A 15,278-nucleotide genomic window follows, 5' to 3' on the forward strand; every position below is an offset into this window, starting at 1 on the left:
TATATCTTAGCAGGGAGTTATCGTGGTTATTTGGAAGATTGAAATTAAAGTTGAGGGTATAGAGCGATGAAAATCCATAACTTCCTGTAACATTCAATGATTCTTTTGTGTTTCCCTGCTGAGGTCAGCTGAGGTCAGGAGCTGGTAAAAACAAAAGTCCTATAATCATTATTTAGTTTAAATCTTGCAGTCATTTGTTGTAAGAGCTGAAGGGGGCAGCAGAACTTGAAGAAAGTTCCCAAGTTCAGATTTCACTTCTTGTTTTTTCAGCTGTTTTTATGACTGGAGGGAAATCTACCAGATTAACGTCATGCGAAAGATTGTATTTTATGTGTCTACTAGCAAATTGTCCATTTAATAAGCTGACTGCCTCATTAGCAGTCGCACTAGCATTAACGTTGCTGCTCCTTTTTGAATCATTTTAGCCCAAAATACGATGTTTAGAGTACATACATGTTCTATCTGTCAAAATCGTGACGGTCCCAGTTGTTGCATCGTTGTTTAAAAAAATATATTTTTGGGGATCTTTGGGGAAATCATCGACCCTGAGCGTGATGTCACCAGAAGACGTCCAGAGTATGCATGTAATCGACAGGACTGTTTTTCTCGTTGCCTTTGACAAATGTTGTCCATCTTCCAGCAACCATCTGCCTGAAATCCATGTGAGCCCAGATCCTAAGCTGAAGACTGACAGGTGAATGGTGACAGTCTATATCAGGCTCCACATGTGCCGTCGCTCCTCCTTAAATTTAGCTGCAGTCCTTGTGCTCAAACCTGCAGCAGGGACTGGCAATGAGAGCTGTATGAGGGTCTGCAGACAGCAAGGACAAGAATCAGTGAATACAATAAACAGACAGAGCTGCCCTGAACACATTTATCTATTTCCTTTGGCTTTATCTGAAGAACATTTAATCCAAGAAGGACGCACACCTTTACTAAAACAGCCTGACCCTCTCTTCTGCATGACACGACACAACTGTCCTGATACTCGCTGGAGGGATTAAGAGATTACTCTGTGTCTGTGTGTGTCCCTGTCCCTGTGTGTAGTGATGGAGTGATGGTGCGTGGGTGGGGCGACACGTGGGGGGACAGTTAGTGCGTGTATGCACACACATGGATGTGTTGATAGTCTAGATCTGTTTCTCCAATGAAACCGTGTTTGTGGAGTAAAACCTCTCAGGTCTGTTCCGCCCATGGCTGTTTTTCACACAATCAGAGATGTCATTTGATGCTGCACTGTGGTTGAAACATAATGTAATACCTGTGTGCATGTTTGTAAGCTTGCAGCACTTGAAGTATGTTTGATTTGTGCTGTTATTATGAGCATTAAAGAAGCTACAGCTTGGCTCACTGGGGATTTTTTAAATTTCATATATAATCCCAAATCTTATTGTCCATCTTTCTCTGACAGTCTCGTCTTTTTAACCTCTCAATCTAGCAGCAGTGGGTTTTAGAAGAGTCTGAATGTGGTTCGTTCCAGCATGAAAAGTTTTACAGAGGTGTGAGCGTCACTACATTTCTCGTTCATGGTTAGAGTTCAGAAGACTTGCATCAGTGATGACGTGAAAGGAGAACAATGTTTCACACAGATCTGAATCTTAAAAAAGGCTCAAGGACAGAAGAAGTGACAAAACTCTCCTCAAAGCCTTTTGTAGGAGACGTGAAGACGAGTTCTTCTATTAGCTTCATGACTGAATGTGAATAAACTCACATGACTTCTGTTAAAGAGGAATGTTAAGCCGACAGTGACCCCTGCTGTTGACGGCGTAGATCTACAGGGAGGGCAGAGATGAAGGACCCACTGTTTAAGATTTACTGAGTGCTTTTACTTAAAATAACTTTCTGCTGAAGACAGAACCTGCAAACCCCAGTCATATGCACATTTACTAATTCATTTCTTTAATGTTTTAATATGGGGATATTCCTAAAAGAACATCTTTGTGTATATGATCCAGATATTTTAATTAGTTCCTTGATTCAATTACAAAATTGTTCCTTAAACTTTCAATAAAGCCATTAAATCAGAGAATAAATTCCAAAAGACTATGATATGTCGTCACTTGGATGGAAACCTCCAACGATAGCTGGGTAGCTTCAAATATATCAGTATTACACTTCCAGGCATTGTCTCATGTTTCTGGTAGATCAGGAGTTCTCAGCTGGCGGGTCACAAATGTGTGTCTGAAAAACGAGTCAACGGGTGTCAAAAAGTTTGAGAAAAATGTTTGTTTTGTTCCTTCTCTTTGTTCTCTCACTTTTTTTCCCCCAAACTGCACATGTTCCAGATAAATAAATTGGATATTGGTGAAAAATAACAGAAATTTGGTTTAAAGCTGGAATTGGTGCTCGGTCCTGAGGCTAGACCGGTCCTGAGGAGGCCTTTGTGTGTAACTCCCTACTGATTCAGTCATCTACCACAGTGGTTCTCACCTGGTCTAGCCTCAGGACCGAGCACCAATTCCAGCTTTAAACCAAATTTCTGTTATTTTTCACCAATATCCAATTTATTTATCTGGAACATGTGCAGTTTGGGAAAAAAAAAAGTGAGAGAACAAAGAGAAGGAACAAAACAAACATTTTTCTCAAACTTTTTGACACCCGTTGACTCGTTTTTCAGACACACTGGAAACTGGAAGCTGTTCAACACCTCACTACATTCACTTTATCCAACACTTAAATCAGTTATTTAGCTCTTTAAGTCAAGCTCGTTAGTTATCTCCTCATGTTCACAGCAGTATAGAGCACAGCTCAAGTCCCCTCCGCTTCTCTCCGCTTTCTCTTTGCCCCGCCCCTCGACCAATCACAAATTAAGAAACGTGATGTCTCTCTAAATTGACCTATGGGAGGATGGTAACAAGACTACATATAAACATAAGCTAGACTGTCTTGCCTCGTGTTGAGGGATGTAAGATTCACACAAACTATAAAGTAACGTTAGTGGCTCTACTGAGCCATGAAACTACAAAAAACTTTTGTAGAGCCTGTGGGGTTTGTATTTCTATGTATATTTTAACTTTACTTCATGTTAATTCAGGGATTTATCCCTGTGATACATTTGTTTCATGTGCATTTCACTTGATATTATTCGGTGCACTGGTCTGTCTAATTTAAAGTACTTTGAATTGCTTTTGTATGAATTGTGCTGCAAAAGTAACCATATCTTTTATTGCTAATGTTTTAATACATTTATGCTCAGGCAAGATAGTCACAGTGATGTCACAATTTACACAGCAGTGAGCCTTTTTCAATTTATTATATCAAGACATGAACACGTTTTACAGCATTTTTATTGAATGGATTTTTATTTCATTCTATTCATTCAGTACAATTATTTACTTTTCATATTGAGTCTAAATTATTCAATTACACTTTTAATTTCCATAAATTCCTTTCAGCGTGCAATGAAGTCAATAAATTACATTTCTTTCTTCAATAAAACCTGTTAAGCTAAATTACTCTCTCTAGATTGACTAATGATTCAATGAACAAAACACTTCAACCCTTGGAAGTTTGTGAATATAACCTCCCTTATACAAAAATAAATAAATAAAATCACATTTAAAATTCGAATTAGATTCCTGTTTGTGTTAAAACCACGTAATTATTTCAGGTCTGCCTCAGCAGTGTGCAGGGTCACTGGTCGTTGAGGAAGTCTTCTCCTAATTCCACCATCTTTCTCAGTGCGTACAGAATCAGGTCATCAATGGCTTCGATGGTTTGACCTTCTGAACTGTAGTTCTTCACCAGGAAGATGCGGTTTGATTGAATGCCCAGCAATTCACTGTATTTGTCCACCTGAGATTTTAGGAAAGACATTTCAGTGAGTTAGTAAAGGCAGAGTGATGACAGGATGAGAGTGAATCCATTCAGATATCTAACAACAGAAACACACCTGTGCCTTCGTGTATGTGCTCTTGTAGGCATAGGTTAAATCGTACATGACGAATACACAGGATTGATCAACTTTGGTGAGAATGGCCAGTTGGGGAATCCCTGCAAATTAAAAAAGGCATTATCAGGGTTAATAAGGACTATTTTCCAATTTCATATTTTGATCATTAAATCCAAAATAAAACTGTAAATGGAGCATCATCTTTAATTACAGATTCTACACAAAGATGTAAACGGTCTGGATGGTGGGAAGGGGAAGTCTGTGTGGAAACTAAAAGGAAACCCCTCTTATCACATACAGTGTCACGATGTAGCAGGCAGGAAACAGGGAGGAGGACCCAAGTGCAGAATAACAAAATTTATTAACAAAAGATAAAACAAAAACTTACGAGGAGAAAACTAAATCCAAAAACGAAGAACATCCAAATCCAAAAATCAGGGCACTTTCACAAGACACAACCGACAGCAACCAAAGACACCACGACATACAAAAGACAATGACAATGAACCGACAAGAAACTCAGGCAAACACAGAGACTAAATAGTCCGGCCAGGAGGCCGAGCAGGCACGGGAGAGAGCTCTGGGGGACGGCCAGGAGGCCGAGCAGGAACGGAAGAGAGTTCAGGTGGGCGGCCAGGTGGCCGATCAGACATGGCAGACAGTTCAGGCGAGCAGCCGGGTGACCGGCCAGTGAAGGGCAGGACCTCCTCCAAGGGCCCAGGAGCCAGCCCGATCACAGACGAAGGAACGTCTGGCGTCGGCTGGACTGCCGAGGAGGAGACGTCAGGTGTCGGCCGGATCAAAGAGGAGAAGACGTCAGGTGTCGGCCAGACCACAGAGAAGGAGACATCAGGCGTCGGGAGGACGTCAGACATCAACTGGGCCGCCGAGGAAACGTTGTTTTGCGTCAGCCGGACTGCCGAGGGAAGCTCAGGCGTCAGCCGGACCGCAGAGGAGACATCGTCGGGTGTTGGCCAAACCAGCGAGGAGACGTCGTCGGGCATCGGCGGACGGCAGGCACGGGGACTGGAATCTGACAACGCTCTGCCGAAGCTGGTGGCAGACGGCGTTGAACAGGCACGGGGACAGGAATCTGACAACGCTCTGCCGAAGCTGGTGGCAGACGGCGTTGAGCAGGCACGGGGACAGGAAACGGACAGCGCTCTGCTGGAACAGGGACAGGAAGCAGACAACGCTCTGCTGGGACTGGTGACAGACGGCGTTCTGCAGGAACAGGAAGCAGACAGCGCTCTGCCGGAACGGGTACAGGAAGCAGACGGCGCTCTGCCGGAACGGGTACAGGAAGCAGACGGCGCTCTGCCGGAACGGGTACAGGAAGCAGACGGCGCTCTGCCGGAACGGGTACAGGAAGCAGACGGCGCTCTGCCGGAACGGGTACAGGAAGCAGACGGCGCTCTGCCGGAACGGGTACAGGAAGCAGACGGCGCTCTGCCGGAACGGGTACAGGAAGCAGACGGCGCTCTGCCGGAACGGGTACAGGAAGCAGAGGCTCTGAGGCACCATGAGGTTGAAGCCTGGACTGAGGCCTGAGTTCTACTTTGGGCCGAGGCTCGGATTGAGGCCTTGTGGAGCACAAAGGTAGAGTCACTGCTGGGCTAGGCAACCGGGAGCCATGGCAGCTTCTCTTCCTTTGGCCTCCGCGGTTCCCAGTAAAAATAGCCAGGCGGGTGCCAGTCCATGGAGACTGCTCAAAAGAAGCAGTGCTCCGGGCCAAACGAAAAATATTTTGAAAGTAAAGTATTTCAGAAACACCGTCCATAGAATCAAAATCTTCTGCTGGGTCCATTACTGGTCGGTTCATTCTGTCACGTTGTAGCAGGCAGGAAACAGGAGAGGAGGACCCAAGTGCAGAATAACCAATAATTTATTTTAACAAAAAGGGCAAAAACAAAAACCTACTTAGAAAAACCAAAAATCCAAAAACCAGGAGGCGAAAACACAGGGAGCAGGGAGAAGCAGCAACCAAAGACGACGACATATGAAAGACAATGACAATGAACCGACAAGAAACTCAGGCAAACACAGAGACTAAATAGACAAGGGGTAATCAGACACAGGTGAGACTAACGAGACAGGTGAGGAACATCAGGGTAATCACAAGGGCGGGAAACACAAGGAACAAAGAACACAAGACCAGAACAACTGAGGACAAGTACAAAGTAAAACCCAACACTGACACCACCACCAAAACCAGATCTACAAAATAAAACAGGAAACACTAAAGACAACACTTAAAACACAAGACAGGAAATAAACTAACAGGCAACATAGGAGGACACAGGGAAACACACTCAAGACTAAAGTAAACACAAGACTATGAAACATTAAAGCACACGAGGGAAACAATCAACACTAGGAAACAAGTAACACTAAGGACAGAATGAAAACTAAAACAAGAAGAAACACAGAGACAAAACCAAAGCATGACATACAGGCTCCCATGGGAGGTATCCTGACAATGACTTAATTATAAACGTGCACATACGAGCAGAAAACGATGAAATATAGAGGAAAGATTTAAACTAAAGGGACAAATATGGGTTCAAAGATGGTGTAGACAGTGATAACCACTGTGTTGTCTGCTCTTACCCATTCTACTTGCTGCAACTCTGACCTCTCTCATCTTCGTCAAAACCTCCGGACTTATTACAGAGGCTGCATCAGTAGGAACAACAGAAACCAGAACATGAGCTTTGTCTTGCAGAGACGGACTTGGGTTGTAGCCTTCAGCACCATTCTTCAGTTGTTGATCAGGTTTGAACTACAAGAAAATAGATCATTGAAATTTCATTGATTAGCGTTGAATCCAAATCAATACAAATAAGACATGATTTTGAATGAGCATTGTTGGAGGTAGCCTGTTGTAAGCTATCATAACAAAGAATACCTCGTATCCCTCTTTCACATGTCCCCTCAGGGCCAGCTTGACGTCCTCTACAAGAACGCCCTGTTGTTTCTCAAAGCCCATGACGTCGTTGAAGACTAAGGAGTATTGGCTCCCTCGGCCTTTGCGGATTCGGTAACTTTTGTACTGTGAAGTGAAAAAGTCTTGACATTAACATCTCAGTTGCTACTGTGTTTTTTTTTGTTGAAAGAATTATTTTTCTCAATATAAATATAACAAATGTTTGAAACATTTAAACTTTAAAAATGACACCAGAAGACATGATAAGGGCTACATGGTGCTGCAGTAGGTAGTACTGCTGCCTCTCTGTGTGGGGTTTGCATGTTCTCTCTGTGCATGCAGGTTATCTCAGGGTACTCCGGCTTCCTCCCACAGTCCAAAGACATTCTTGTTAGATTAACAGGCGACTCTAATGTGACCATAGGTTTGAGTGTAGCTGCTTGTCTCTGTATGTCAGTGTTTATATTTGGAGCTGTACTACGCTTATGCTCGGGACTAAGTGTACGATTCATTGTTGATCATTTTTGTCTTACTTCAGAGGTCGTCATCAAGTAAAATAAAAGTTAAATAAAGACAGAATACATAAACAGAATACACTGTAGTGGTAAAGTCTGAAGTACTTTATATAGTGTTTTTTTGTACCATGAATTTAACATCTAAAAGTATGTGCAACAGAGATAAACAATCCTCATTTTTATTTCTTCAATAGTTCTGCATTGCATAGATATCTTTCATCATTATAACTCCACAGTTCACACTTATATTCTTACATTCAGGGTGAAGCTGCTCCCAGTAGTTGCATCCGTCAAAGCTCTGCCGGTAATTCTGCATTGTAAAACGCTGTCAACAGAATTGATGAAACTGGATTTTCCAGCCCCGACCGGTCCGTAAAGCAGAATTCTGAGTTGTTTGACTTCTTCATTTTCAGGCTGGTAATTTTTCACAAAATCGAGATTTTCCTTGTAGTTTCTGTTTAAAAATGAAAAACCATAAATATGAAAGACTGTCTGAATTTTGATATGAATTTGAAACACTTTTATTGAAGCTGGTTCATCACATTCATCAGCCAAATAAAAATACATGTATTTCGGAACACTGATGTTTAGTCACCACTGACTTTGTGTTTAGTTGTACTCACCCAGGCAACGCCCTCCAATGAGCTTTAAAGAAAACTACATGTGAAGAGAAACAAAAAGACAAATAATTTGAAACAAAAATACGGCATGATTTTATGTTTTATGATTTAATGTAATGATGTTCACCAAAACCGTCGGCCTGAGTTAATACTTCACCCCAGCACCCACATATTTTCTCTCTTGTCGTCTCCGGTTAAGGACCCCGTTTTGTACTTTTGTTAAGCGTCTTTGGGTTTCATTAAATGCGTTTTATAGATACTTATTATTATTGTAAGCGACGTGGGTGTGTAGAAAGGAAGGAATGAATGAATCACATATTCTGGGTCTTTCTCATAACTTTTAGTATAGTCACTTCCTCCTTCCTTCTATCCTCTGTCCCTCCCTGAACAGCGCCCCTTGAGGCGAAATACCTCCGAACAGGTTCTGGACAAACACTTGTAACCAACATGGCAATTATTTTTGAATTTTAATCATTTAAAGAAAGAGCATAATAACCATATTTTACAAAGTGCAGAACCCATTTTCACTCTTACATTATCATTATTTTTTTTGTATGTAGTATCGGCCTATCAATTGTCATTTTCATGAAAAAGGTGATTTACCAATACCATTTTTATTTATAAAAAAAGTCCACAATTTAGAAAAATAAAACAAACACAGTGTTTAAGATTATCTTGGTGGTCTTTTTCAAACAATATGTAATTTACAAATTTAACACATTATTTTTAACACATTTTTAGCTGTAGTGATCTCTCATTACTGAAATGCATCACAATAGTTGTTTTTATAGATTGAATGAAAAAATATGTCACAAAAACGAAATGAATGGGGTCGCAGCGGCAGTGCGTGCGATCCCATGTATTGAGGCTCAGTCCTCGCGCGGGTGGCCCGGGTTCGCGTCCGGCCTGTGGCCCATTTCCCGCATGTCTCTCCCCACTCTCTCTCCCTGATTTCCGACTCTGTCCACTTTCCTCCCTCTATAATAAAGGCATAAAGGCCAAAAAAACAAAATGAATATTGATCTGATTTAAAGCCAAAAGAATGTCAGAACAGATAACATTATGCACCAAATGTAATAAGAGATTTGGAAAGGGACAAAGGTGCTGGATCAAATATCTCCTTACCTGCTCCCATGATGGCGCTTCTCAAATGTGATGGAGACGAGGAAGACCCTCTTTTATACAGTATGAACTGCACACTTTCAGTTTCAATATGACACAGTTATGTGACTGGTCAGTGTTTTCTTTATCAGATTTTCAACCTTCTGTTGTTACATTTAACTCACAAACAATCAAGGACTTCATAGATAAATATGATGCATAAATAAAGTAAATAATACATAGTGTGCGGAAGAAAAGAAAATAATCAGAATCACAACAATTTTCAATTTTGTTCAGGCAGGACTGAGGGTTTTTTGTTTTTTTTTCTGTAAATCTAGACCTACACTCTGTCTTCTCTTCCAACCCAGTGGCCAGCTGTATTGCATTTACTGTTGTAGGAATTCATAGTTGAAATGAAAGCCATTTCATGTAAAGTAATATCAATAACTGTGTATGTTCTTCTTTAAAGTGCTGAGAAAGAACAAATGTTATTTCCTCCTTGAAATATTCTGAAAGAAGAAGAAGCTGGATCTAAACCTTCAACACAAGAGGGCATAGTTTGCTGCTCAGCTATAGAGAACAATATTGAACATAATATAATGTGTTTGATGATCTATTCTCAGAAGTAGATTTATTTTGTTTTGAATACAGTTTGTTTCAGACCTTTCAGACCAAATCTTCTGGTTTTGACTCCAGCCAACTTTTGACCCTTGTTTAGCCAAACAATTATTACAGTCTGTCAGGCTTTTGGGTTCTTTTATGCCGTAACTAAGAGTTGATTGGGTATAGTCCACATTTGCAGGTTGTAAGGTTTTTGGTTTGTCATGCATCGTTTACTTCTCTTCTGGGAAGTTAATGTCATGGTTTGGATCTGTTTCATGTTGTTTTAGTTTTCACTCTGTCCTTAGTGTTATTTGTTTCCTAGTGTTGATTGTTTACCTCGTGTGCTTTAGTGTTTCATAGTCTTGTGTTTACTTTAGTCTTGAGTGTGTTTCCCTGTGTCCTCCTATGTTGCCTGTTGGTTTATTTCCTGTTTTGTGTTTTAAGTCTAGTCTTTAGTGTTTCGTTCTGCCTTTTGTTTAATAAATATTTTTGTTCCTGCACTTGGGTCCTCCCTTCCTGTTTCCCACTCGCAATCGTGACAGTAAATCTTTGAAGGAAATTTAACCCTTCGTTCATTTTGTCCATATGCAGACTATGGCTGTGCAGACTTTCCCTTTCAGAATGAGCACGTTGCTCATGCCTGTCCAGTGAACAAGTTTCTATTTTCAGTTCATTGGGGCTCAAGAACATACACAATTATTGATATTACTTTACATGAAATGGCTTTCCTTTCAACTATGAATTCCTACAACAGTAAATGCAATACAGCTGGCCACTGGGTTGGAAGAGAAGACAGAATGTAGGTCTAGATTTACAGGAAAAAAAAAAAAAAAACCTCAGTCCTGCCTGAACAAATTGAAACCTGGTCACTGGACAGGCATGAAGAATGTGCTCATTCTGAAAATGAAAGTCTCCACAGCCACCCAAAGGGTTCTTATTTCCACCTCATGTCCTCATTGTTATCAGTTTAGTCAGATAAAAAATGTAGGACATTTTTACCGTTATTTAACTTCCAGATAATCACATGCTCAATTCACTGAACCTATTGGTCAACTCGCTCCTTTTGAACATGCTCATGCTTGCTCTTACACACGTGAGCTTTTTTAAGACATATCTGTTGATGTGTACAAACATGAGTAAAAAACACACCTTGCATACTTTTAAAATAGCTGTGTATTTTGTTGTTTATTTTACCTGGAGACCATTTTTATTTGTGTTGTTGTTTTCTTTCGTCTTCATGTCTGTGTTTATGAGCATGTCAGACTTCTTTTAAAAAAGGGGATTTCTTGTCAGGGTGGGTGGGTGACCAGAGATAGACACCAAGGAACAAAAGTAAAAGTAAAAGACCATGATGTCATGATTCTGATTATTTTCTTTTCTTCCGCACACTATGTATTATTTACTATATTTATGCATCATATTTATCTATGAAGTCCTTGATTGTTTGTGAGTTAAATGTAACAACAGAAGGTTGAAAATCTGATAAAGGAAACACTGACAAGTCACATAACTGTGTCATATTGAAACTGAAAGTGTGCAGTTCATACTGTATAAAAGAGCGTCTTCCTCGTCTCCATCACATTTGAGAAGCGGCATCATGGGAGCAGGTAAGGAGATATTTGATCCAGCACCTTTGTCACTTTCCAAATCTCTTATTACATTTGGTGCATAATGTTATCTGTTCTGACATTCTTTTGGCTTTAAATCAGATCAATATTCATTTCGTTTTTATGACGTATTTTTTCATTCAATCTATAAAAACAACCATTGTGATGCATTTCAGTAATGAGAGTTCACTACAGCTAAAAATGTGTTAAAAATAATGTGTTAAATTTGTAAATTACATATTGTTCAAAAAAGACCACCAAGATAATCTTAAACTCTGTGTTTGTTTTATTTTTCTAAATTGTGGACTTTTTTTATAAATAAAAATGGTAAATATAGTTATTATGCTCTTTCTTTAAATGATTGAAATTCAAAAATAATTGCCATGTTGGTTACAAGTGTTTGTCTTAACCGGAGACGACAAGAGAGAAAATATGTGGGTGCTGGGGTGAAGTATTAACTCAGGCCGACGGTTTTGGTGAACATCATTACATTCAAACATAAAATCATGCCGTATTTTTCTTTAAAATTATTTGTCTTTTTGATTCTCTTCACATGTAATTTTCCCTAAAGGTCTTTGGAGGGCGTTGCCTGGGTGAGTACAACTAAACACAAAGTCAGTGGTGACTAAACATCAGTGTTCCGAAATACATATATTTTTATTTGGATGATGAATGTGATGAACCAGCTTCAATTAAAGTGTTTCAAATTCATATCAAAATTCAGACAGTCTTTCATATTTATGGTTTTTCATTTTTAAACAGGGACTACAAGGAAAATCTCGATTTTGTGAAAAATTACCAGCCTGAAAATGAAGAAGTCAAACAACTCAGAATTCTGCTTCACGGACCGGTCGGGGCTGGAAAATCCAGTTTCATCAATTCTGTTGACAGCATTTTACAAGGCAGAATTACCGGCAGAGCTTTGACGGATGCAACTACTGGGAGCAGCTTCACCCTGAATGTAAGAATATAAGTGTGAACTGTGGAGTTATAATGATGAAAGATATATATGCAATGCAGAACTATTGAAGAAATAAAAATGAGGATTGTTTATCTCTGTTGCACATACTTTTAGATGTTAAATTCATGGTACAAAAAAACACTATATAATGTACTTCAGACTTTACCACTACAGTGTATTCTGTTTATGTATTCTGTCTTTATTTAACTTTTATTTTACTTGATGACGACCTCTAAAGTAAGACAAAAATGATCAACAATGAATCGTACACTTAGTCCCGAGCATGAGCGTAGTACAGCTCTAAATATAGACACTGACATACAGAGACAAGCAGCTACACTCAAACCTATGGTCACGATAGAGTCGCCTGTTAATCTAACAAGAATGTCTTTGGACTGTGGGAGGAAGCCGGAGTACCCTGAGATAACCTGCATGCACAGAGAGAACATGCAAACCCCACACAGAGAGAACATGCAAACCACACACACTGCAGCACCATGTAGCCCTCATCATGTCTTCTGGTGTCATTTTTAAAGTTTAAATGTTTCAAACATTTGTTATATTTATATTGAGAAAAATAATTCTTTCAACAAAAAAAACACAGTATCAACTGAGATGTTAATGTCAAGACTTTTTCACTTCACAGTACAAAAGTTACCGAATCCGCAAAGGCAAAGGGATCCAATACTCCTTAGTCTTCAACGACGTCATGGGCTTTGAGAAACAACAGGGCGTTCTGGTAGAGGACGTCAAGCTGGCCCTGAGTGGACATGTAAAAGAGGGATACGAGGTATGTTAATTGAAGTCCAACTTCTTTATTTTATTAGTTTACAACAGGCTACCTCCAACAATGCTCATACAAAATCATGTCTTATTTTTATTGATTTGGATTCAACGCGAATCAATGAAATTTCAATGACCCTTTTTCTTGTAGTTCAAACCTCATCAACAACTGAAGAAGGGCCACGAAGGCTACAACCCAAGTCCGTCTCTGCAAGACAAAGCTCATGTTCTGGTTTGTGTTGTTCCTACTGATGCAGCCTCTGTAATAAGTCAGGAGGTTTTGACGAAGATGAGAGAGGTCAGACTTGCAGCGAGTAGAATGGGTAAGAGCAGACAACACAGTGGTTATCACTCTGTCTACACCGTCTTTGAACCCATATTTGTCCCTTTAGTTTAAATCTTTCCTCTATATTTATATTTATAGTTTTCTGCTCGTATATATTATATGTTTGTAATTAAGTCATTGTCAGGATACCTCCCATGGGAGCCTATATGTGATAAGAGGGGTTTGCTTTTGGTTTCCACACAGACTTCCCCTTCCCACCATCCAGACCGTTTACATCTTTGTGTAGAATCTGTAATTAAAGATGATGCTCCATTTACAGTTTTATTTTGGATTTAATGATCAAAATATGAAACTGGAAAATTGTCCTTATTAACCCTGATGATGCCTTTTTTAATTTGCAGGGATTCCCCAACTGGCCATTCTCACCAAAGTTGATCAATCCTGTGAAGACGTTAAAAACGATTTAACCTACGCCTACAAGAGCACATACACAAAGGAACAGGTATGTTTCTGTTGTTAGATATCTGAATGGATTCACTCTCATCCTGTCATCACTCTGCCTTTACTAACTCACTGAAATGTCTTTCCTAAAATCTCAGGTGGACAAATACAGTGAATTGCTGGGCATTCAACCAAACTGCATCTTCCTGGTGAAGAACTACAGTTCAGAAGGTCAAACCATCGAAGCCATTGATGACCTGATTCTGTACGCACTGAGAAAGATGGTGGAATTTGGAGAAGACTTCCTCAACGACCAGTGACCCTGCACACTGCTGAGGCAGACCTGAAATAATTACGTGGTTTTAACACAAACAGGAATCTAATTCGAATTTTAAAAGTGATTTTTTTTTTTTTTTTTTGTATAAGGGAGGTTATATTCACAAACTTCCATTAATCCATATAATCTATATAAAAAAGGGTTGAAGTGTTTTGTTCATTGAATCATTAGTCAATCTAGAGAAAGTAATTTAGTTTAACAGGTTTTATTGAAGAAAGAAATGTTGTAATTGAACTTTATTGACTTCATTGCACGCTGAAAGGAATTTATGGAAATTAAAAGTGTAATTTAGACTCAATATGAAAAATAAATGATGATTGTACTGAATGAATAGAATGAATTAAAAATCCATTCGATAAAAATGCTATGCTAATGTAAAACGTGTTCATATAATAAATTGAAAAAGGCTCACTGCTGTGTAAATTATGAATCACTGTGACTATCTTGCCTGAGCATAAATGTATTAATACATTAGCAATAAAAGATATGGTTACTATTGCAGCACATTTCATACAAAAGCAATTCAAAGTACTTTAAATTAGACAGACCTGTGCACAGAATAATATCAAGTGAAATGCACATGAAACAAATGTATCACAGGGATAAATCCCAGAATTAACATGAAGTAAAGTTAAGTTAAAATATACATAGAAATACAAACCCCACAGGCTCTACAAAAGTTTTTGTATTTTCATGGCTCAGTAGAGCCACTAACGTTACTTTATAGTTTGTGTGAATCTTACATCCCTCAACAGGAGGCAAGACAGTCTAGTTTATGTTTATATGTAGTCTTGTTACCGTCCTCCCATAGGTCAATTTAGAGAGACATCACGTTTCTTAATTTGTGATTGGTCGAGGGGCGGGGCAAAGAAAAAGCAGAGAGAAGCGGAGGGGACTTGAGCTGTCTTCTCTACTGCTGTGAACATGAGGAGATAACTAACGAACTTGACTTAAAGAGCTAAATAACTGATTTAAGTGTTGGATAAAGTGAATGTAGTGAGGTGAAAAACAGCTTCCAGTTTTATTTAGTTCATGTTTGTGTGAACGCGAAAGTAACCTCATCGGCTACTGCTTGTTAGCTCGAGTGCTAATTCTGTTCTAGCACAGGTACGATTAGCATCAGCGGCGGGAGCGGACGGATACGGAGGGAGACTCCATGTTTCCCTCCTGTTTTGCCTTTGTGTTTTGTCCCCGGACTGTTTTGCC

General features: G+C 39.6%; 2 protein-coding genes across 2 annotated transcripts; one reads left to right on the top strand and one right to left on the bottom strand.

Moving 5' to 3' along the window:
- Positions 1-3,509: 3,509 nt before the first annotated feature.
- Positions 3,510-9,093, bottom strand: LOC306838709 (interferon-induced protein 44-like). Its single transcript, XM_079367056.1, has 7 exons — positions 9,079-9,093; positions 7,957-7,978; positions 7,589-7,787; positions 6,801-6,944; positions 6,503-6,674; positions 3,893-3,993; positions 3,510-3,795 (listed from the first exon to the last, which is right to left on the bottom strand). The coding sequence occupies exons 1-7, from the start codon at positions 9,086-9,088 to the stop codon at positions 3,634-3,636; spliced, it is 810 nt and encodes a 269-aa protein (XP_079223182.1). The 5' UTR covers positions 9,089-9,093; the 3' UTR covers positions 3,510-3,633.
- Positions 9,094-11,236: 2,143 nt separating this feature from the next.
- LOC306838708 (interferon-induced protein 44-like) lies at positions 11,237-14,434 on the top strand. Its single transcript, XM_079367055.1, has 7 exons — positions 11,237-11,264; positions 11,836-11,857; positions 12,027-12,225; positions 12,872-13,015; positions 13,160-13,331; positions 13,696-13,796; positions 13,894-14,434. Exons 1-7 carry the CDS (start codon positions 11,255-11,257, stop codon positions 14,053-14,055), a joined length of 810 nt encoding a protein of 269 aa, XP_079223181.1. The 5' UTR covers positions 11,237-11,254; the 3' UTR covers positions 14,056-14,434.
- The last annotated feature ends 844 nt before the right edge of the window (positions 14,435-15,278 follow it).

This window comes from Symphodus melops (genome assembly GCF_947650265.1).
Source record: "Symphodus melops genome assembly, chromosome: 17".
Taxonomy (NCBI): domain Eukaryota; kingdom Metazoa; phylum Chordata; class Actinopteri; order Labriformes; family Labridae; genus Symphodus; species Symphodus melops.

What these genes read in the sequence shown, in the direction of transcription:
- LOC306838709 (XM_079367056.1), bottom strand. An exon ending in GGAGCAGCTTCACCCTGAAT is followed by an intron (nt 6,945 to 7,588) that starts GTAAGAATATAA and finishes TTCACTTCACAG; the next exon opens with TACAAAAGTTACCGAATCCG. An exon ending in GCACATACACGAAGGCACAG is followed by an intron (nt 3,796 to 3,892) that starts GTGTGTTTCTGT and finishes CTAAAATCTCAG; the next exon opens with GTGGACAAATACAGTGAATT.
- LOC306838708 (XM_079367055.1), top strand. An exon ending in GGAGCAGCTTCACCCTGAAT is followed by an intron (nt 12,226 to 12,871) that starts GTAAGAATATAA and finishes TTCACTTCACAG; the next exon opens with TACAAAAGTTACCGAATCCG. An exon ending in GCACATACACAAAGGAACAG is followed by an intron (nt 13,797 to 13,893) that starts GTATGTTTCTGT and finishes CTAAAATCTCAG; the next exon opens with GTGGACAAATACAGTGAATT.